This window comes from Prionailurus bengalensis, chromosome A3, assembly GCF_016509475.1.
Source record: "Prionailurus bengalensis isolate Pbe53 chromosome A3, Fcat_Pben_1.1_paternal_pri, whole genome shotgun sequence".
Taxonomy (NCBI): Eukaryota; Metazoa; Chordata; class Mammalia; order Carnivora; family Felidae; genus Prionailurus; species Prionailurus bengalensis.
The window spans coordinates 65,168,946-65,193,306 of NC_057354.1; the positions used below are offsets into that span (position 1 = coordinate 65,168,946).

Sequence of the window (24,361 nt, forward strand, 5' to 3'; positions counted from 1 at the left end):
CAGGTGTTGAAGTGGAGAACTCCCGTTCTTCCAGCCATAGCAGGCCTTCTTCACTTTCTGGTCATTCTCCCTGCAACCACTTGGCTATGCTAATGCTCTCTGCTCTGAAATTCTCACTTTGCCTGAATAGGACTCATTAGAAAAAATACTAGTAACTCACATTTCACCTTTACCCAACAAAAACTTTAAGTGAGAGGCTACAAAATTTTATGGTGTGTTCACAACAGAGTTGAAAAGTACAATAAAAGAGCAACCGTACTGATACTCCGCCATTCAATCACTCAGCAAATACTTATTGCGTATCTACTGTGTGCCAGGCCCTGGGAGCTGTGGATATAAAGGTGGAAATACCCTGTCCTCATATAAGGGTTTGTCCTCCATTAGAAGAGACAGACAGTAAACAAAATAATACAATGATTCCAGAAATTAAAAAATCAGCTGGTTTTTTTTCTTTTCTTTTTCCTGGGGGGAAGAAGGGGTATTGAACAGTAGGCTCCTAGTTCACAGAAAAATAAAACTATCTAGGTAGGGGAGCTACCCCTCCCAGTCCTGCTCTCTTCCACCTCTTCCCAGCCACCTGCCACCCTGGGGGCTTCTCTCTTCTGAACTCTTGCCCATTCCCTTCCCTTAGGGAAGTGATAGGTGTCATCTCCTCAGGCCTCCTCCAGCTTCTGCCTCTCCAGCATCTTCAACTTCTCCCTTTCTACTTCTACCTCCTTCCTATCAACAGTTAAGCGCATTCAAATCCCGACCTCCTTAAAAACCTCTCTTCGTTAGAGATCTGTATACACATGTCTCTACGTGCTCATCTTCCATTCAGCTTTCAATATGCTTTCATCTGACTTCTGCTTCTACTACTCCAATGAAATTCTTGGCCACCAACATTTTTTTTTAATTAAATGTGAAAGACACATTTTCAGTTTTTATCCTACCTTTATCTTTGCAGTGTTTTTACCATGTTGATTTCTGCTTCTCCAAATTCTCATATCGTTAGGTAACGGCATGTCCTGATCTTCCTCTTGCATTACATACACTGTAATGTGCATTCCTGGAAATCTTGTTAAAATCAGATTCTGATTCAACAGGCCTGGGCTGGGGCCCAAGTGGCTTTCAGTTGGGTCTCTTGCTACTCAAGATGTAATCCTCAGACCAACAGCATTGGTATCACCTGGGAGTTTATTAGAAACACAGAATCTCATACTCCACCCCTAGACCAACCGAACCAGAATCTGGATTTTAACAAGACTCCAAAAGGTTTTTTTAATGCACTTTCAAGCTTGACATTGCCCCACCGCCAGAATTTATAATTCTATAAACCTGGGAAGTAGGTGTAAGAAGATGCACTTCTAACAAGTTCTCAGGTGATATTGATGCTGCTGGTCTCTAAGAACCAACAGTTCTCAACTTGGTCTACATTAGAATCACCTGCAGAACTTTAAAATGTTTGTTAATGTCTGGGCCCAACACCCAGACCAATTAAACAAAAATCTATGAGGATGTGGCCTAGGCTAGTTATTTTTATTCTTTTTTAATGTTTATTTATTTTTGATGGGGGGGGGGAGAGAGAGAGAGAGAGAGAGAGAGAGAGAGAGAGAGAGAGAAAGGGAGACACAGAATCAGAAGCAGGCTCCAGGCTCTGAGCTGTCAGCACAGAGCCCAATGCGGGGCTCGAACCCACAGACCGCGAGATCATGACCTGCGCTGAAGTCGGATATTCAACCGACTGAGCCACCCAGACGCCCCAGGCTAGTTACTTTTTAAAAGCTCCCCTGCTTGGGACACCTGGATGGCTCAGTCGGTTAAGCGTTTGCCTTCAGCTCAGGTCAAGATCTCACAATTCATGAGTTCGAGCCCCACATCAGGCTCTGTGCTGACAGCCTAGAGCCTGCTTCAAATTCTCTTTTCTTTCTTTCTCTCAAATAAATAAACATTAAAACAAAAATAGAAGCTCCCCTGCTTGATATTAAAGTTCCTAATTTGGATAATTTAGGAGTGTGTTGGGGGAGTAGCTAGCAGTGAAAAGAAACTAGTACATATGAATGCTAGTCATATTATGGCACTGTTATTATAACTTACGAACAATTCCTTAAACATTGATTCTACCTAACTCTGCCCTGTAAATAAGCACTAGAAAGATGATCACCCACAGTTTTGTCCTATGCTATATCTCTGAAATGACCATTTCAAATAATAGGACCAACAAACAATATTTAATTTTTAAAATTTACAGAAGAAAAATTCAAATTTGTGAAATGAGAAAAAATTTAAAGATAGTGTTACAACTTTGCATTAAAGAGTACTTGGTGAGTTCTTTATAGATTTTGGATACTAGCCCTTTGTCTGATATGTCATTTGCAAATATCTCGGCCAACAGGCACATAAAAAGATGCTCAACGTCACTCCTCATCAGGGAAATACAAATCAAAACCACACTCAGATACCACCTCACGCCAGTCAAAGTGGCTAAAATGAACAAATCAGGAGACTATAGATGCTGGCGAGGATGTGGGGAAATGGGAACCTTCTTGCACTGTTGGTGGGAATGCAAACTGGTGCAGCCATTCTGGAAAACAGTGTGGAGGTTCCTCAAAAAATTAAAAATAGATCTACCCTATGACCCAGGAATAGCACTGCTAGGAATTTACCCAAGGGATACAGGAGTGCTGATGCATAGGGGCACTTGTACCCCAATGTTTATAGCAGCACTTTCAACAATAGCCAATTATGGAAAGAGCCTAAATGTCCATCAACTGATGAATGGATAAAGAAGTTGTGGTTTATATACACAATGGAATACTACTTGGCAATGAAAAAGAATGAAATCTGGCCTTTTGTAGCAATGTGGATGGAACTGGAGAGTGTTATGCTAAGTGAAGTAAGTCATACACAGAAAGACAGATAGCATATGTTTTCACTCTTATATGGATCCTGAGAAACTTAACAGAAGACCATGGGGGAGGGGAAGGGAAAAACAAAAAACCAAAAACAAAAAACAGGGAGGGAGCCAAACCATAAAAGACTCTTAAAAACTTAGAATAAACTGAGGGTTGATGGGGGGTGGGTGATGGGTATTGAGGAGGGCACTTGTTGGAATGAGCACTGGGTGTTGTATGGAAACCAACTTGACCATAAATTTCATATTTAAAAAATAAAAAAATTTAAAAAAAGTATTTGGTGCAAAATTAGGGACTTAAAGATGAAAATTTCAAGGAATATTATCAAGAGAAATTCAACTTAATAACAAATGTGGGTTTTTTTTCTCATTTTCACTGAAAATTGAAAGTAGCTGTTTTTTCCTGACTCTTTAAAACTTCACTGTCACACACACACACATACACGAATGTAAGGAAGAAATTAAAACCAACTGGAACCAACTGCAATTCCCATTCCATGCCCATCCAAGGTAATCACAATTGTAAATTCCAGTGCTTATTTCTATATTCTTACTATAGATACTGGTATTCACAAATAGTATGCAGTATTACTTTTCATATTTAAATTTTTTATACCAATCCTATAATAATGTACATACTTATGAAGTTTATCCATATTAATACCAATAGCTCTAATTGGGTCATCTCCACTCCTGTATAATATTCCACTGTCTCAGTATAGTCTAGTTTATTTTCCTGTTATCCAGTTGTTGGACATACTGTTTCCAAATTTTCACTGCTATAAATCGTATTTCATTGAATTTCTTATACATGTCTTCCTGTGCACATTTCAGAAAATTCTCAAGGCTATGTATATCTAGCAACAGAATTGTTGACCTGAAAAGAATCCCCATCACCAGCTTTAGTAATATCCAATTGCTCTCCAAAGAGGTTGTACCAGTTTATACTCCTGCAAGTTATATACAAAATTCCCAATACTCCACATAGTTGCTAACATCCAAACTGTCAGACTAAGTTTCGACAACCTGAAAGGTTTCCTATACTGGCTTTAGTTTGCATTTCCCCAATTACTAGTGAAAGTGATCATTTAAAAAATATTTGTGTGTGTGTGCGTGTGTGTCTGTGTGTCTGCTTTTGTCAACTGCCTGTTCATATGCCTTGCCTATTTTTCTGATGAACTTTTGTCTTTTTTCCTCTTGATTTGTAGATCTTTATATATATTCTGGGTCCTTTACAGATTATATGTGTTGCAAATAACATTCTTCCTGTCTGTGGATTTTCTATATACTGTGTTATGATCCAGAGATGTTTTAGATTCCAATGCAGTAAAATGTATTAATCTTTTCCTTTACTGTAGTACTTTTAATGTCATGTGTAATTTTTTTCAATCATCCTAAACAATTACTAGTTTTAAACACCATGAAAACAGCTTAATGTTTTAGAAATCCTACCACTTTGTGCTGATGTATGAAAACTAAAAAGTGAACTTGAGTAGAAACTGAAATTGATCTCGTTTCATTGTCCAAGGTCAATGATATACAAAGAGTAAGCAAACAAAAGATAAAGGAAATTAGATATTTCATTGTTAATAATTTAAGGCATTATTGATAACAGTTTCTTCAAATCATACTAACATTTCACATTTCATTTAAAGATAAGTATGGTGTTATACTAGGGCGTGTGTACATATACATGACTTATTACATTGTCGGGAATTTCTAAGAATCTGAGAAAACTGAAGCTAATACTTCAATGAAAAGATGCATAATTCATCCTGAAGTGAAAAAAATACCCAAAAAAATACATTTTAAAACTAAGTTTAAGGAATAATTACCAAATTGTAATACATGAGTTTATTCATACTCCCAAAGTCAATTACTTGTTTTTGTTCAGTTACACAAATAGTTCAGTTATGGTCACAAATGAATGAAATATCTAAAGTGCAAGGCTAAGTTTGATTTTCATTTACAATACCAGATAAAACAGATTTAGATAACAGGCCATTAGCTGGGACTTACAGTTAAGGGACAAGATTGTAAAAACATTTTGGCAAGGAACTCATCAACGTAAGTGATGCTTGATTTTTAGCACAAATTTCCTCCATGTTTTACTTCTGTGCTTTATCTATTTCAAAATACTGCTTTAGTGTAGGGAGCGAAAATCCAGGTAAAAGTCATCTAAGTGAACATCCACTCTACTCTTTCCTATATCCCACTCTACAATAACAAATAATTAAGGGATTAATATGTTTAAAAGGATTTGGGCAAACAATATGATATTACCTTTTACAGGTATTTTGCAGGCATAATATTATTACCTTTTACAGATCTAAACTAAAACATTTCATAATCCATGTTACCTATAAAACAGTTTTAACAGAGTAATATCACTACTGAAGAGTTGCCTTTTTGTTTTTACCCGGAACTGATCCCACAGTGGGGGAGTAGGGAAATAAAATACAAATTCCCACCTTTGAAGTTCTACCATGAAAAATTTCAGCTGGGAAGATGATTTTCCTTTTACGGTGACTTCTCCATTATCCATAATATTAAGGAATAAAAATGGATATAGAAAATCCACTAAGGGTTCCAAAAACTCATTTTGGAACACCACTTCATTCTCTAAAATCATCAAATGATCTAACAGAGAGGCACGAAAGGAGGAAGAGGGCTGTTTTGTCTTTCCTACTTTACTGTACATGTTCATTAACAAATTGAGGTGTTAATGAGCACAAAAGTATCTAAAACACGGTCCAAACAAGAAATAAAGAACAAGTAAATCCAACTTACTTAAGCTGTGCTCTCAGGATATGAAAAGGCCAAGCTAAACCACACTCTCTATGTCCCACAGAACTCAACAGAGCCAACCCTGCATCATCCTGCTCTCACCCTAGAGTGTTTGCTTGGGAGTAACACCAAGCCACTTTCCAGCAAAGTCTTTAGGGGTCAGTTAGGGATATGTTGTCATTCAACCACACTGGCAGCCTCTCTCTCCAGAAATTATGACAGGCATGTGTTTTTAAAATCAGGTCTCCCTATTTTCTAAGACAAGGACTGGAATGCTGCCTTTAACATTTTTAGCCGTTATTAAACCAAAAGCATTTTAGTTTCTATTGAAATAATAATATAGCTTCTATTATTTCATCTAAGTATTTAACATTCTTTCTTTGAATAGCTTTCATTTTTAAAATCAACAATGTTTGTCTAGCTACTTATATTTTAAATCAGAATAAATTCAAGTATTAAATTTATACTCAAAGCATCTAGAGGTCCCAACTGAAAAGAAATTCAGTCCCACTCTGGTTATATTGGAAGTCTATTGTGTCAAGGCTTAAAAATTAAGTGGACCATTGGTTGGGATATGGATATGGATATGTATTTTACAACAATTTCTTCCTAATACATATATTCCCTATAGAAAATCTGAATGAAAGTAAAACAGAAAATAAAACCTCCTAATCACACCAACAAAAATATAAATATCAGTCACCAACCAGTTTTTTTTCTTCAGTGTAAATGTGTATCTATGTATTTCAAACAGAAATTGGCTTTATTCTGTATCAATTTTATTGCAATTTTAAAATATTATGTCAAGAACAACTTCTCATGTCATTAAATCCTCCTTGAAAGCCTGTATTAACGGTTGTACAATATTTCAATTGGTGGATATATTATTCTATTGTAGTTGCTTCCAATAATTTTGCTATAATAGCAAACGTGTATAAATCTTATCAGCAATTTTTTTTAATGTTTATTTATTTATTTTGAGAGAGAGAGAGCACAAGCAGGGGAAGGGCAGAGAGAAGGGAGAGAATCCCAAGCAGGCTCTACGATGCCAGCACAGAGCCCAATGTGGGGCTCAAACTCACGAACTGTGAGATCATAACCTGAGCTGAAGTCAAAGGTCAGATGCTTAACTGACTGAGCCACCCAGGAGCCTCTGCAGTTCCTTTTTTTTTTTTTTAATGTTTATTTATTTTTGAGAGCGTGCATGCACACGCTAACCAGAAGGGGAGAGGCAGAGAGAGGGAGCAAGAGAATCCCAAGCAGGCTCCATGCTGTATGTGCAGAGCCTGACATGGGGCTCAATATCAGGAACCAAAAAATCTTGACCTGAGCTGAAATCAAGAGTTGGAACCCACTAAACCACCCAGGCACCCTTATCAGCAGTTCTTAACATGGCCTTGGAAGAGATCCCTAAAAGGGGAACTACCAGGTCAATGGGATGCATTCTTTAAAAGTGCGTCTTGATAGGTATTACTTACTAGAAATAACAATTTATACTTCCACCAGCAGTGTATGTGAATGATCATTTCACTGTAGCCTTCTCACCTGCACAGATGTTTATCATTTTATTACAACTTGACTCAATTGTTAGATTGAAATGATATCCCCTTGTTTAATTTGGGTTTCTTTGATAAAGAGAAACATTTTTTTAAGTTTATTTATTTATTTTGAGAGAGAGTGAGTGACCAAGGGAAGGGCAGAGAAAGAGGGAAAGAGAGAATCACAAGCAGCCTCCACGGTATCAGCACAGAGCCTAATGTGAGGCTAGATCCCAAGACCATGAGATTATGACCTGAGTGGTAACCAAGAGTTGGTCGCTTAACAGACTGAGCCACCCAGGTGCCCTGTTAAAGAGAAATTTTTATTTCATCTATGATGAATGGTGTCTAAATGCTCTTTACATATTTTATGTAAAGGTTTTATGTAAAATAATATACAATTGTATGCAAATCAACAAGAACAAAACCTTAATAATAAAATATGTAGTTATCATATATACATATATATTTGTGGCAAATAATTTCCCTAGTTCATTATCTAGCTTTAAATTTATGTGTTAAATGACCTAGCAAACATACTCCTAGGTATGTATCTAAAAGAAATGAAAATATACATCATAAAAATTTGTACAGAATGTTCATAATAGCATTACTCATAATACCCAAAAAATGGAAATATCCCAAATTTCTATCACATGATGAATTAATAGACAAAATGTGGTACTATACACATACAATGGAATACCATTTGCCCATAAAAAAGAATGAAGTGGGGCACCTGGGTGGCTCAGTCAGTTAAGCATCCGACTCTGGATTTCGGTTCAGGTCATGATCTCACAGTTTAGGAGTTTAAGCCCCGCATCTGGCTCTGCACTGAGAGTGCAAAGCCTGCTTGAGATTCTCTCTCCCCCTCCCCTCTCTGCCCCTCCCATGCTTGTGCTTGCTCTTTCTCTCTTCCAAAATAAATAAATAAACTTAAAACAAAAAAGAAAAAAATGAAGTAATGACTTGTGCTACAGCATGGATGAACCTTGAAAATATTATGCTAAATGAAAGAAGCCAGTCACCAAAAGCCACATACTGTATGATTCTATTTGTATGAAATATCCAAAACAGACATATTTATAAAAACAAAACAGATTAGTAATTGCCTGGGGCAGGGAAGGAGGGGGCAGTAGAGAGTCACTGCTAATGGTCACCAGGCTTCCTTTTAGGGTGATGAAAATGTTCAAAAATTAGATAGCAATAATAGTTTCATAACCCATTGAATATATAGAAATTCACTGACTTGTACATTTTAAATAGGTGAATTTATGTATGTATGTATGGTATGTGATCATATCTTAATAAAGCTGCTTTTAAAATCTTATGTGTTAATATACTGTAGTCTATTAAGACTTACCAAAAAAGTATATTTGTCTCTTACTCTAACTCTAGAAGTTTTTAATACTGCATATGTTTTGAAGCTATGTTGTTAGATAACATAGAATGTTCAGGGCAATTACATCTTTTTGGGAAACTGTATCTGTTATTAATATGAAATATCCCTTTTTGACCTCGTTAATGCATTTTCCCTTAAATTCTATTTCATCTGATACTAGCAGTACTATGACTTGCTTTTTCATTTGTGTGGAATATTTTTCTCCACATTTCTAATTTCAAGGTTGCTTTTTTCTTTAGAACTATCTCACACAGACATACAGCTAAGAGCTGTGTTTTATTTTTAAAAGTCTGGGATTCTACTACAAGGGGAATTCAACCCATTCACCTTTACCTATTACCTATACTTATTCCTGTCATCACATACTTTATTTATTTATGATACTTCCTTGTTTTCTCCGCCTTCGGTTGGAATGATTAACTTCTAATTTTTTAGTCTCATGATTTACATTAAATGTCCTATTTGCGATTATTCTTCATACATTTCAGATTATGCTTCTCTAAACAAGTGTAGAGCTAATCTATATCTTTATCGTTTTCCTGAAAAAGAATCCTAATACTTCACTTCTTTTTCTTCTGCCTCCCATTTTAAGCTGACATATTTAAAGATGAACATCATAGATCAGAAACTATGAGGCTCAACATTTTACTGCACATGTGTGTACTGTAAAGCTCTCCACTGTTTCTTTACCTCAATACTGTGTCTTCATGACATGCCTTTCCCTTCTTTGGTCCCTACCCCCCCCTTTTCGGGCTCAGGAGTACTTCCATAAATAATTCTTTCAAAGAAGATCTGTAACAATCCAAAAAGGTAAATCACTGTAGGTCCAAAAATGTTTTTATTTTCTGTTCACATTGAATTGCTGATTTATCTGAATATAGAATTATGGGCTCAAATAAAATTTTTCCCACAACTTCAAAACTACTGCATTTTATCTTGTATGACTTGTTTTTCCCTATAATAGGACTGCTTCTTTTCTTTGGAAGTGAATTGTGTGCTCTCTGGAAGCTTTTAGTCAGTTCCTCCTTTATCACTAGCATTCTGTAATTTCATATGAAGGTGTCTGAGTGTAGGTCTTCAGTTATTCTTTTATTCAGTACTCACTGGGCTTTTTAAAGACTTGTCTGTCATCAGTCTGGAGAAATTTCCTCCTATCATTTCTGTGAGTTTAACTCTCTTCCATTGTCTTTATTTGAATTTTCTGGAAGATGAATGTTGAAGCTTTAAAATGGCCTCAAAACAAAACAAAAATAGAAAAAAAAAAAATAAAATGGCCTCTATATATGACTTTTTGTTCATACTGTCCATCTTTCTCAGTTTAAGACTGCATTCTGAAGAATCTCTTAGCTCGATCTTTCAATTCATTAATTTCTTTCTAGCTGTGTCCACTTTATTCCATTTGTGTTGGTTTTTTTTTTTTATCTTGACAAGCGTGTTTCTTAATGCTAAGATTGGTTTAATTCATTCTATCCTAGGTTTGTTTTATACATACAATAACCTCTCTTACCTCTCTGAATATTAATTTTAGTTATTTCAAAGTCTATTGCCTATTCATGGTTTGTTATTTTTTGCTTATTACATTTGGTGCTTCTTTTTGCTAAGATAGGTTTCCCTCAAATGTTTAGTGATTCTTAGTAGCAAAGTCATTTCAGAGCCTCCATTTGTCTGTGTGTGCTGTTTTTGTTTACCATCTCACGAACTGCGAGATCAAGCCCCACCGTCAGCGCAGAGCCTGCTTGGGATTCTCTCTCTCCCCCTTTCTCTGTCCCTCCCCTGCTTGCTCTAACTCTTTCTCTCTTTCTTTGATGCCAGTAGCTTATTAGCCTACCTGGGTTATCTAGCGTCTGGTGATAATGTAGGGAATGTGAGATATGATGCCTGGTGTCAGGCATATGTCAGGAGTTTGTCTTCCCAGCATGAGGCTCCTTGAGCTTCCTGACAATCAGAGGCTACCTGAGGGATCTCCCAGCCTCTCTGTGGCCTCTGGATTATACCCAGTGCTTCAGCTTGGATTCATGGTATATGGAGGAAGGGCGTCAGTATGGGACTAGTCACTGTATGTGCATTTCCTTATCTAATACTACAGGCCTCCTCCCCACTACTTGAACATGACTGGTTTGAGAACACTATTGATCTGTATATTTTGAGCTATCGCTCCATCAGGTTTTATTTTTCCATGGATTTGCTTCTTCATGCTTAAGACCTTTCAGGAATTCCTGAAATTTCCATCCACCAACCCTTTCTTCTTTTCCCATGTTATCAATTTATTCATGTAAATACATGTTTATACGGATACCAATAAACATGTTCACCTTCTCTGTCATCTTGTGGAAGGTCGAGCTGTGGATATGACAGTGGTAGTGGTAGTGCAGTTAAAGGATATCATAAGATATGACAGTTTACCATCTTGATCACTTTCTCAGTGTCATTATTTGCTGAGAAGCATGTATTCCAATGTTAACATGACCGTTCCTCTAAATCTCAGACTTGTATATACAACTTCTATTTGCCATCTCTTGGATTTCTTACAGGCATCTCAAACTTAACGCATCCAAAATTGAATTACTCATCTTATCCCCACCAAATCTGTTTTAGTCAGGCGTCATCCACATACCAGGACCCTTGGAGCAAATTCTGGACAATTCCCTTTCCTCCAATTATTACCAAGTAGTCCCTGCAAGAGATTTAACTTCTTTCCATGTCTACTGCTATTAACTTTGTCCAAGCCACATCATCTCTCACCTGAGCTATAATAAGTCTCTGAACTGGTCTTAACTGCTTCTCCTCTTCCCTTCTAAGGCATTCTCCCCAGATTAGCCAGAGCCAATGTTTAAAAATACAAATCTGATCATATCATTCCCTTGCATAAAGCTCTACCATTACTTCTCACTGCTACTGGAATGAATTCCAAACTCTTTCATGTTAAATGCTATATATCTGAAGAATCTGGAGGCTAGGTCTCTGCTATTTATTAAAGACTTTTTTGATGCCAATAGCTTATTAGCTTGCCTGGGTTCTATGAGCTTGACTGTTCTTTGTTCTACTACCTTGCTGAGGCATTCCACAACTTCATCTTGAACTAATATAGCCACAATTCCTCTTAACTACAATGCCTATATAACAAAATTGCTTAGTTGTACTCTTTAGATACTAGGCATTTCTATCTATCTAAAGCTAGGTCTGTCCTTTCAGCAACAATCCTTCCCAAATGAACACGGCAAAGGTCTAGATGCTTCTTAGTCTAACTTGCTATAAAATGGGAATACTCTGAGGCACCTGGGTGGCTCAGTCGGTTAAGCCTCCAACTCTTGATTTCAACTCAGGTCATGATCTCACAGTTCGTTGGATCAAGTTCTACTGTCAGCAGAGAGCCTGCTTGGAATTCTCTCTCTCCCCCTTTCTCTGCCCCTCCCCTGCTTGCTCCAGCTTACTCGCTCTTTCTCTCTCTCACTCTCATAATAAACAAACATTAAGAAAAATGGGGGGCACCTGGGTGGCTCAGTCGGTTAAGCATCTGACTCTCAGTTTCAGCTCAGGTCATGATCTCATGGTTTTGTGAGTTCAAGCCCCATATAGGGCTCCAAGCTAACAGTGCAGAGCCTACTTGGGATTCTCTGTCTTCCTCTCTCTCTCTCGCTCTCGCTCTCGTTCTCACTCTCTCTGCCCTTCCCCCACTTATGCTATCTCTGTCTCTCTCAAGATAAGTAAATAAACTTAAAAAATTTTTAAAGAAAGAAAGAGAAAGAAAGAAAGAAAGAAAGAAAGAAAAGAAAAGAAAAGAAAAGAAAAGAAAAGAAAAGAAAAGAAAAGAAAAATGGGAATACTCCCAGAGGGCACCTAGCTGGCCCAGTCAATAAAATGGGAAAACTCCCAGTTAAGTCTAGTATATTAGTTCAGGCTTTGCCAATGTGTGATTCTGAATAAAAATCTTAACTACTGTAGGGCACAGCTTCCTTTTCTGTCAAATAATTTCTAAAATCTCTTCCATTTCTAGTGGTCACAGATTCCGTGCTCTAATACATTTCCTTAAAGAAAAGTATAGAACGTATCATTCAGCTCCCATGGCAATTACACAGAAGATAACATTGATTTCAGGTTTAGAAAAGACTTGCATTGAAGAGAAAAATAATTCAACTCAAGGTTTCTAAAGATAAGCTACCATGGATTCACTTTGCGAAGATTTAGTGTCGGCCTTGATTGCCCAATGAACACATACGACCTCAAGAACTGAAAATACAGTAACAACAAGAAGCACCACTACCACGACTACTACACAGTAACAATTGAAAGGCTTTAGCTCATCCTGGGTAATGGCCAAAAATTAATTATAATAATCAAATAGGAACAGAAAAAAGAAAGAAGGCACAGTAAGTACCAAAGGCTTCTTCCTCAAAGATCAATAAAGATCAATATTTCATACTGGTTTACACAAAGAGCCAACATATTCACCTTGCTTCATATCCTCTCCTTTTTTATAATAATGGTAAAAGGAGAGACTCTCTGGATTAAGTTACTAGTTGGAGCTAATGTTTTAATAATCTTTAAATCGGACTACAGTCAATTCTAAATCTTGATCCAAACCATAAACACCAGAAGAAAAGTTCCCTCCTTCCCTAATAACATAACTCCTAACTACCTTCCCATAAACTGTAAAACCTTTGGAAGTGGGAATCTATTTCCACTGACACCTAATTACGGTGCCAAGTTTGCATACTATTGATGGGTTTCATAAAGTAAATGACCCACACTGCTTTACCTGGTACATTCCGACTCCAATGTGCTTCGGCTCAATTTTCACCAGCTCAGCTAATGGGTCTTGTACACGCCTTGCTATGGAAACTGAAAAAACAGAAAATAAGTATGGCTTAATGTGAAAAGCAGTATCCAGATAATTACTTATGTTACTTCCTCATAATGCAAGTATTTAATTCCTTCCCTCTTCTCCCACACAAGGAGACCAGCAATTTAAGTTTCAAAGTATCTCTTTTTTTTTTCACACAAAAAAAGTAAAGGCAAAATTTCAGGATTAATTTTGTTACCAGAATCCCTAGGCATTTCTGAGCACAAACAGGTTGAAAGGGTTATACATTTGGAAAAACACAGGAAACAGTTACTATGCGTACACAATTATCTGTTCATTCTTTGAACACAGCATAGTAGGGCACCTCACGCTTTAACAAACAAGTATATATATATTTGTTTTACTTTTAAATAATCCTGATTATGACATACATTTGCACATCAAATATGTTACTAGGACAAGATCCTGATAATGATGAGTAACTGACGGAATCATATTTTACTGCAACCAGAGACCACATCAGTTGCTTGTTGAACACACTTGTACTGCCTTAAATACGATTGCAAGTTTGACTGTGATCCGAGTCTCAAATGCTTGACTCTTAACACATTCACAGTTCTAAATCACAACCCTTTCTTGAACATCACAATCCATGTTCAAGAGATTTGAGTTAGCTTCAAACATTCCTTTATCTGTTGTCATGGTTTTATACTTGGTCATCATTTATTGTCTTTTTTTTTTTTTTTTTTACAAAATGTTAACAAAATTTCATATCTAATTTAGATTAAAAGACAGATTTAGCTGGAGAAAAGAAATGTAATATGAATACTAAGGATGCCTCCAAAGACAGCTTTTTTTTTTCTTTTCCCCAGTAATATAGTTACATTGGGTCCTTACCTACAAACAGCTTTCTTCTAAATTCAAGAAAGTTAGTCACTGTCATCTACTTACACAGACGGTTGGATGAAATACAAACTCAGTTAGTGAAAACATGAAGGCCATCAGAGGAGATTCCATGCCTGTTCTTGTGTTAAACTGTTCAAGGTCTGGCAACAGACGCCACCTCATGTAAGGGACTATCATGTTCTCTTGTCACTGATTTGTACCATCTCTTCACCAGAGATAAGACCTACTCTGAGCATCAAGTTCACTGCATGGTCACTCAAGTCTTTTTCATATCTTTATTATTACTTCTAACATACAGTGACAATGGCAGCTTACAAAGCTAGCAGACAGCGATAAGCTGGTGTCATATAATCTGCCTATTTCCCCACCAAAGAGATGGGAACTCCAAGGCCTTCACATACACTTTCTTTTCAAACCTCACAAAAGGTTAATAATGAGTGCAAGCACTGCAGGTTACAGGGGAAATGCCTCCCCCCAGTAATCACACGTATAATTACACAGTAAGAATAGATGCCACCAGGGAAACATCTCATAGTCTCTGAAAGCAAGCAGCATTCCTTTATTCTAGCCAATAAGACTGATTTTCAAACACATACATAGTCAAAATACTTTCAGATTTAAAACAAAAAACAAACAAGAACCCACAACAGTAAACCAAGTGAAAAAATACAGGCATCAGAACATTCATTGCAGGAAGGCAATATTAGAAATAATAATAAAAAAAAAGATATTAAATAAGTAAATCTCTCAAATCTACCCCTTCAGGAAAACCCACATTATGAAAATCTATACTTAGAAACTGGTTAGACAGTTGTATAAGTTGTTAAGTGTGAGCAGATTTCCATATTTTAAAAAGTTTTTCAATACACAAAAGGGTTTTAACTTATTTTCGACCTGGTTCCTCCCTAACTGGTTCACTGCTAGCATCTCCTCTGTTCATCCTGATATTGCTAAATGCAGCAACAATAAACTGGACATGACAGTTCTCCAGTACGTCCTAAGAGCCTCTGGAATTACAGTGTCCCCAATACACAACCTCTATATAGATCCTAATATTTCCAGAATTGGTGTTTTGCTTTCAGATGCTACTCACTCTACAGAGCATAAAAACCCAAGCATGGGAGAGATGGGAGACAAGAGGAAAATGACCATTGTTCATTTGAAGGATGTTCATTGTTCTTGAAGGAGGTAACTTAAACATTGTTGGAAGTAGCACTGGAAAGTTGTATGTCCAGGCTTTCAAGAGAAGATAGTGCTGTCAGGGTACACAAGAAAGAAGTTATTTAATTAACAGTAATGCCTACCCGCAGGTTGAGAATGATCAGGCTGACAACAGATTCCTGAAGGTAAGAGACAGATAGGTAGCTCAGGCAAAGGGAATTATATAGAGTGCTGATAAAGAGACTGAAGAGAAAGGAAGAGTCATGGCCCAAAGGTTGGGGGCACATTCACACTGTGAGATAGAGAAGAAAAGGTTGACATAGTGAAAGAGACAGAGAATAAACAGGGAGGAAAGCATAGCCGTAGATAGAAAACAAAATTCTAGAAAATGTTTAACACAGAGTTACCATATGTCCCCCAATTTTTACTCGTAGGTGGTATACACTCAAGAAAAGTGAAAACATATGTCTACATAAAATGTTATTCATGAATGTTCATAGCAGCATCATTTATAACAGCCAAAAAAGTGAAAGCAACCCAAATATCTATCAACAGATGAACGAATGAACAAAATGTGATATACTCATACAATGGAAAGTTATTTGGCAATGGGAAGGAATGAAGTGCTGATACATGCTACAGCGTGAATGAACCTTGAAAATATTATGCTAAAGTGGAAGAAGCCATGTACAAAAGACCACATGTTGTAATGATTCCATTTATATGAAATGTTGGCAATAGGCAAATCCATACAGACAGAAAGTAGATTCGTATTTATCAGAGGCTGGGGGGAAGAGGGCAAGGGGGACTGTTGCTAATGGGTGCTGGGTTTCTATTTGGGATGAAACTGTTCTACAGTTAATAGAGGTGATGGCCGCACAATTCTGACTACTAAAACATACTGACTTATCCACTTTAAAAGGGCAAATTTGAGGCTGTGTAAGTTATATGTCAATGAAGTGGTTATGTATTTTTATTTTTTTTTTAGGTTTATTTATTTATTTTGAGAGAGAGAGAAAGAAAGCACAAGTGGGGGAGGAAAAGAGAGAGGGAGAGAGAGAGAGAGAATTCTAAGCAGGCTTTGCCCTGCCAGAGAAGAGCTCGACGTGGGGCTTGAACTCATGAATCATGGGATCATGACCTGAGCTGAAATCAAGTCAGATGCTTAATCAACTGAGCCACCCAGGCACCCCTATATTTTTTTAAATGTAGTATATCCAAACATATGCCAAATACTATTTTGCCCACATGATGTCAATATATCTCTATATCACTGTTACTATTCACCATTGTTCAGGAAATTCTAGTCAACGCAACTGAACAAGAAAAGGAAGGTATAATTACTGAAGAGATAGGAACTAGATGATGATGATGATGACGACGATTTGCAGATGATGACTGACTACCTAGAAAACCCAAGCAAGTCAACTGAAAAAATATCAAAACTAGCAACATTTCAACTGGCTGGTTTTAAAAGACACCCAGACAATAACTAAGCAGTACCATATGCCATCAACAACCAATAAGAAAATACCACGGAGGACAATCCATTTACTGTGTTGTATATTGCCTGCGAGTAATAAAAATAAGTGTACAGGGGCCCCTGGATGACTCAGTCGGCTAAACATCCAACTTTGACTCACAGTTTGTGAGTTTGAGCCCCACATCAGGCTCTGTGTCTGACAGCTCAGAGCCTGGAGCCTGCTTCTGTATCTCCCCCTCTCTCTGCCCCTCCCCTGCTCATGCTCTGTGTCTGTCTCTCAATAATAAATAAATGTTAAAAAAAAATTTTTTTATGTGTACAGAACGTAGATAAAAGTGCCAATTTAACAGAAAGAAGTTCACTTTACATTCTAGAGATTTAAAAATATTAATTAAATGGCTCTAAAATTTATATGGAAAAAAAGAAATGCATAAGAAAAGCACCATTAAGGGGCATCTTGGTGGCTCGGTTGGTTAAGCATCCGACTTCAGCTCAGGTCATGATCTTGTAGTTCTGAGTTCAAGCTGTGCATCAGTCTCTGTGCTGACAGCTCGGAACCTGGAGCCTGCTTCCAATTCTGTGTGTGTGTGTGTGTGTGTGTGTGTGTGTGTGTGTGTGTGTGTGTCTCTCTCTCTCTCTCTCTCTCTGCCCCTCCCGCGCGCGCGCGTGTCTGGTGTGTGTGTGTGTGTGTGTGTGTGTGTGTGCGCGCGCGCGCGCGCGCGCATGCGCTCTCTCTCAAAAATAAATTAAAAAAAAACATTAAAAAAAGATAAGTGCCACTAAAAGAAGATTAAAGCAAATCACGTCATAAGCCACAGTAATTGAGAGCTTCTTGCATTGTGGCACATTAGACCAATGAAAAGACGACAAAAAGGATACATAGGAATTTAGTCTTTAATATATGGTAACTTGTTAAATGGGAAAAATGTAACTCGATGTGTAAAGGGAGACAACTCAACTGCTACTGAGACAAAATTAAGCATTAGAGGGAAAAATTCTGTTAGTTACACCAAAAAGAGGGGCAGGGAGCACAGACTGAGTGCTAAAGGTAAGCAACCAGAGCTTCAGCATGTGGTTAGGCAGGATGTACAGTGTACAACCTGCACCACTGTATGTAGCACCCTTGAAAGCACTGTTTCCCTCTCCTTCATAATATGCCTTCTATCTGAAGGATAAAAAGGTATGGGTTTTGGTCTTCAGTTCTATGAAATATCTAGAATCTTAAAGCTTCTAAAGCAAATAAACTTCCTGCTTAAAAGACTGTAATAACTGTATTCTCCTAAATCTGCCTTATTCTGGGGTTGCCTGGGTGGCTTGGTTGGTTGAGTATCCAATTCTTGATTTTGGTTCAGGTCATGATCTCAAGGTTAGTGAGATTTAAAAAAAAATTGCCTTATTCTGTTATCTAAAAATATGACATATTCTGTTATCTAAGAATATCAAAGTGGAAATTTTTATTTCTAAAGTCCAACACTCACCTCATTTTAAATTTCCCCTTGCCATCAGGCAGCAACAGAGGAAGGTAAGTAAAATTTCCCAGTGCTGTCTTTTTTCATTCAACAACTCCAAATAAGAATTTTTTCATTATAAAGCTTATTAATGATCTTGATCCCCTAATTAATAACTACATTTCTGAACAAGAAGCTGACAAATCTGTTGATCTGATAAAAATATTCTTTATCTTGATTGTGGTGTCAGTGGTTGTGGTTACCCGACTAGTTTAAGCTTTTCAAAATGCATAGACAAATTCAAAAATTCACCTAAAAAGGGTGAATTTTATTTTATGTAAAGTTTATTTAAATGAATGAAATATCTTTCATTTCTCTAAGGATGTAAAAGTTTTTCTTCTTTTTCTAAAGTCTTTATTTCACCCAAGTGGCTTCTGTACTGTCCCCTCCCCCCCCCCCGCCCCCACCATCTATCTTTAACAGTGTAAGTTTCCTTAAATGACAGGTGACCCTTGACTGTCCATCAGGAAGAGGGTACCAAAAAGCTGCCTCTAAGTGCTTTGCCTAAATGTGAAGTTTATCAGCTGTGGGCTTCATTATATGGTGATTTGGCCCATTTCGGTTTGTACCTCTCATCTGAGTTCTTTAGGTATTTTCTCTTGTCTAGGTGTCAGAATTCCCCTATCTCCTGCATGGAGGGCTTAGTGCTCTCCAAGATCTCTACATCAGCATGTAAGTAATTCTTTAATCCCTTCTTCAGTAGGTATCCCAACTCTCATGTATAACCTGTGTCCTCTAGTATACAGACTTTCTGTTTAGCCCTCTCCAGAGAAACAAATCTCCAGTCTTCTGCAAAGGTGAAAGAACAATCACTTAACTGTGTGGAATGGAAGGTCTTTTTTTTTTAATTGAAGTGAAATTACGTAACATAAAATTAACCAATGAGTACAATTCAGTGGCATTTATTATACTTACACTGTTGTACAAACCACCACCTCTATCAAGTTCCAAAACAGTTTCAACGCCCCCCAAAGAAAACCCTGTACCCATTAAGCAGTCCCTCTTCATTTTCCCCTCTTCTCAGTGCCCGATGACAACCAATCAGCTTTCTGCTTTTATAGCTCAGCCTATTTTGTACATTTCATATAAATGCAACCATACAATATGTGGCGTTTCGTGTTGGCTTCTTCTACTCAGCATGTTTCCAAGGTTCATCCATGTTGTGGCACATGTCAGTACTTCTTTTCTATGGCTAAAAATAATATCCCATTGTATGGATATACCACATTTTGTTTATCCATTCAGCCACAGATGGCCTTTGGGTTGTTCCCAGCTTTGGGCTATTGTGAATAGTGCTGCTATAAGCACAGTGTACAAGTATTTTGTTTGAGTCCTTGTTTTCAACTTTGAGTATACACCTAGGAGTGGAATTGCTGGGTTTAACTCGGTCTAATTGCCCTTTAAACAAAACTTTCAACCAATCCTCTTACTTTAGACCCACCCACTGCCCTCACAAGATACTTCTAAAGGTAACCTGGTGAATTTCCTGAACCTATAAGGGTTCCATGACCACTTCAGGTTAGTTCTGTTTTCTACATGCTCTCTTAGTATTCAACTCTCTCAAGTTGGCTACCTTATTTCTTATTCAGTCATCTGCTTTCTAGCTTCAAAATGATTGTTGCTGTTCTTTCCTCTCCATCCTCCTTGTCCTGAGTTTCTGCCTTCTTTCTGTCATGTTACTGTCATTTTGGTGGGAGTTCAGAAAGGAGTAAAGGAATAACAGGTATACTCAATCTTCTTTTTTAAGTCAGAAATCTATAATAAACATTTTAATATCACCTACCTACTATTCTATCTATCCAGTTGAAATGCCTCTCATGTATGATGAACTTATTATGGGAGACTATAAGCACATATAAGGATAACCTCTGCTTTCAATAAGCTGACAAACAGGTCAGAAGATGTAGTGATCGGAAGGTCATCTTACGTTATGTTTAACACTGTATGAATGTTAAGGTTCTGTTACGTTCAGACAGAGTAAACTTACAGAGGGTTAAAAAGTAAAACCCACACCATAGGTAGCATAGGTCTCAAATGAAGTATAAAGTCATCCCTGGCATCAGTCACTAGGAAAGAGAAGGACCTCTGGTCAGAAATCAGGAATTGAAAAGGTGGCGGCCCTAGAAAACCAAGAATGGAGACTCCGAGCTTCTTTCAGTATTTGCCTTCAGGACCACTCCTGGAAGACTCAATATGTCTAGGTAGATTTTTTCAGTTGATATGGATCAAACATAGTCACTGCCATACGAGAGCAAGCTGAATCACAGAAGGAAGGCATACCTGTGGTGAATCACACACTGAAGACACAGCCAGCCTTTGGAATCTGAGTAAGTAGGACCATATAATGATTCCTCTTTTTTTTTTATTTAAAAAAAATTTTTTTAAGGTTTTTATTATTTATTTTTGAGACAGAGAGAGACAGAGCATGAATGGGGGAGGGGCAGAGAGAGAGGGAGACACAGAATCGGAAGCAGGCTCCAGGCTCTGAGCCATCAGCCCAGAGCCTGACGCGGGGCTCGAACTCACGGACCGCGAGATCGTGACCCGAGCTGAAGTTGGACGCTTAACCGACTGAGCCACCCAGGCGCCCCAAATGATTCCTCTTTTTATTATCTCCTATTTTCAGAGAGTCTTGTTGGGATGTTGTAATCCTGTCTCACCCACAACACTGTGACAATTACCCACGTAGGCCAGTGGTGAAGAGGAAACAGCAGCCCCCGTAGCAGTGGGAGGTCTGAGAGACTGCCACCCCCCAGACAATATTTCTCTCAAACGTTCTGTTAGAAGATTATCTTTCAGTGCCACCAACTTGGAAGGTTTTGAATTTTATTATTTAAGAAAGAAAAGTATCCTTTTATTATAGAAGTACATATATATACACTTATTCATTATGTGGCCTCTTTAAGCCTTGGTTTCCTCATCTGTAAAGTGGGAATAATAAATGTCTCAAAGGGCAACTATGAGACTAAGGCAATTATTAGCAGTTCCCAATATGATTACTATATCTCCTCCTCCGACCGAGCACATGGCAAGGAGACAAAGCCCACACTGAACTGCTGTGACAGGGAAAAGTTTCACAGAAGGATCAAAATTTTGAGCTGGGATCTGAGCTTGAGAAGATGACCATGTTAGACAGAGGACTGTATCATGGAGCAAACAATCAAAGGGAAACTACAAGCTCTTTTGGATGTAAGTAGGCTTTTAGCCTCAGATTAATGCAAAAAATTTCAAATATGTATCTCCAGGTACATATTTCAAGAATAGCCAATGAAACTTGAAGAATAGCCAATGAAATTTTAAGTTAAAATTTTTTTTCAAAAGTCCCTCACAAAGTCTAAATTTCCAGCTATTACACAGAAAAATGTTCTGACCAGAGTTAACATTTTCCTTATAATACAAATTATTTTCACAGGACATATCAAACTATCTTAATTTCTTCACACACAAGATTTTAACTATTCCACAAAACAGAAACCAAAGCAACTTAATGTGACTAAACTCAAAGCAGGCTGTTTTAAACATTAAATGAAACCGCATTAGCAAGACAAGAGAAACTGGTCATCTGACAAATATTTAGCAATAAATTATGCGTGTTTAATTTGCAATATAAATATATTTAGGTTAATATATTAATTTTGCCAATAAAAAGTTATAATAAATATTTTATAGTAATAATATGAGATCTTAGAGTATCTTATTAATTTTATTATTAACTTTCAAGCATTTAATTTTACTAAAGGCATTTTGGGCTAATTTCTAGTATTCTTTCTCTTCTGTTCCATAATTCTAATTATCCTAATCAACCACTTTCTTCTTAACATGCCAATTCTTACGTATATATCTTCTAAATGATTTTGGATAAATATTTTGCTTGCTTAAAACATAAGTCCAAAGTATCACAATCACATGCTTTTGTGATGGTTTGTAGTTTCTTACCTGCACTTCTCAAATTAGGGTCCAGCCCCGGCATCTCTTTGTTAGCTTCAGGGCTGACACTGTAGATTGATGCCCCTGCTTCACTGACGATACTGAGAAGAAACAAAAGAGGGAATATAATTTTCCAAACTTTCTGCCTGGTCGAAGAAAATAAATGAATAAGACTGGGTATTATAAGAAAAAAAAAAACACCTGTTCTCTTTTTATTTCAGTGGTACCTATAGCATTTAATTTTTCATAAACATAAAGTGATCAAGTAATGTTTGTGTTTTGCACAGAGGAAATACAGAGGTTTATTATTTTTTAGGTTTATTTATTTTTTGAGAGAGAGAGAGAGAGAGAGAGAGAGAGACAGAGAGTGAGCGAGCGAGCAGGGGAAACGCAGAGAGAAGGGGAAGAGAGAATCCAAAGCAGGTGCCAAGCTGTCAGCGCAGAGCCCAATGCAGGGCTCGAATCCACAAACCATGAGATGGTGAGCTGAGTCAAAAAGCAAGAGTTAGATGCTTAACTGAGTCACCCAGGTGACCCAGAAATACACAGATTTAAATACATAATGAATTCATTCAGTTGTTTCCTGTCCATAGTAATTAAATAGATTATAGAAAAACACAATGGATACTCTCCCCTGATGCCAACTTCAAATTTCCAGAATACACTGAAATTCTCTTTATAATCCGCTGTTGACTGACACTTAATGACTCCCAACTGAGTTAACCATTCTAAAGCATCATGGAAAGCACATACACATGTGTGTGGATATGTACATACGTGGATATATACAAAAACCACTGCCATAGACACTTCTATTATTATTACTCAATTATAATGAACAACCACAATGTGAACAGGAAGGGGATCAGATGGGATATTATCCCACTTCTTTTCAGGAGAATCTAAAATCATCCTTCAGTAAACTTGAAGCCTTTGACCTCAGGCAGTTGGTCAAACCATTTCATTTCAGCATCTATTTAATCAAAGCATCCCATACATCATCCTCTTCCTTTCTTCTTTGCCTCCAAATACTTCATTCACCACTCTTCTGCAGCTGACCTGTTTATGGTGGTTGACATCACTACAGTTCATTCAACATTTTTTAAATTAGAGGCATTTTTTAATGACAAAACACGCAAAGAAACATCATCTACCCTTAGAATTTACAAGACCTATACCTCTCTGCCATGCCATCTAGGCATTAAGACTCAAAAGCAGAAACACATTAGCACTTAATTTTTAATCCACTATTAGAAACTTCTTCCCTTCTCTGTTCCTCAATATTTACTTCAATTATGAGACAAGTTTAGTGGATACCTTTTAACATATTGCCCCCTTTTAAGAGCTGAACACTGATAAAGAAAAGTGTGAAAAAGTTAGTTTGCTACCCCTTGTGTTTCAAGAACTCTTGACCGAACTTTGACAACAATTAAAAACCACCAAGATTTGAGAAGATTATTTTGGGGAATATGAAGATTTATTTTTTTTTGCAACCAAGTCTATTGTCCTAAATTTCATAATAGGAAAAATGAACACGCTGCGATTGAAAAGCAAGGCTGTTTATCCTGTTCCTCATCAATACTACCCTCAGGATATAAAAGGAGGTAAATGAGTGTGTATTACAAAATTTGCTTTAACAGATAAGTAATATGCCCAAGGTCATTTGGAAGGTAAACTACTGAGGTGGACTTGAACCCTAATCTGCTTGAAACCCAAGAATGAGCTCTTAACCAGCAGAAAGAAGCACAAATAACTTCTGAATAGCTTTACAACCCCTCATTAAAATGAAAACCCATATTTTTGTACTAAAATCTTTTTAAAGAAGAACCATTTTCTTAAATAATGGATCCAATGGATCCATAGGAGCACATTTCTCTCTTTCAATGCCTTCACTTCCAATCAAAAGGTAAAATGGGTTTTGTTTTCTGTGTCTAACAGAACCTAAAGCATGGAGA

General features: G+C 37.2%; 1 protein-coding gene across 4 annotated transcripts in view; it reads right to left on the minus strand.

The window, feature by feature from the left end:
* Nucleotides 1-24,361, minus strand: part of SRBD1 (S1 RNA binding domain 1) — a 201,828-nt gene that overhangs the window by 76,343 nt on the left and 101,124 nt on the right. For all 4 annotated transcript variants that reach the window (XM_043603301.1, XM_043603300.1, XM_043603303.1 and 1 more), the window contains exons 15-16: nucleotides 22,416-22,507; nucleotides 13,377-13,459 (exon numbers count right to left, since the gene is read on the minus strand). In XM_043603301.1, coding sequence (XP_043459236.1) covers nucleotides 13,377-13,459; nucleotides 22,416-22,507 — 175 coding nt within the window. The remainder of the gene's footprint in view (nucleotides 1-13,376; nucleotides 13,460-22,415; nucleotides 22,508-24,361) is intronic.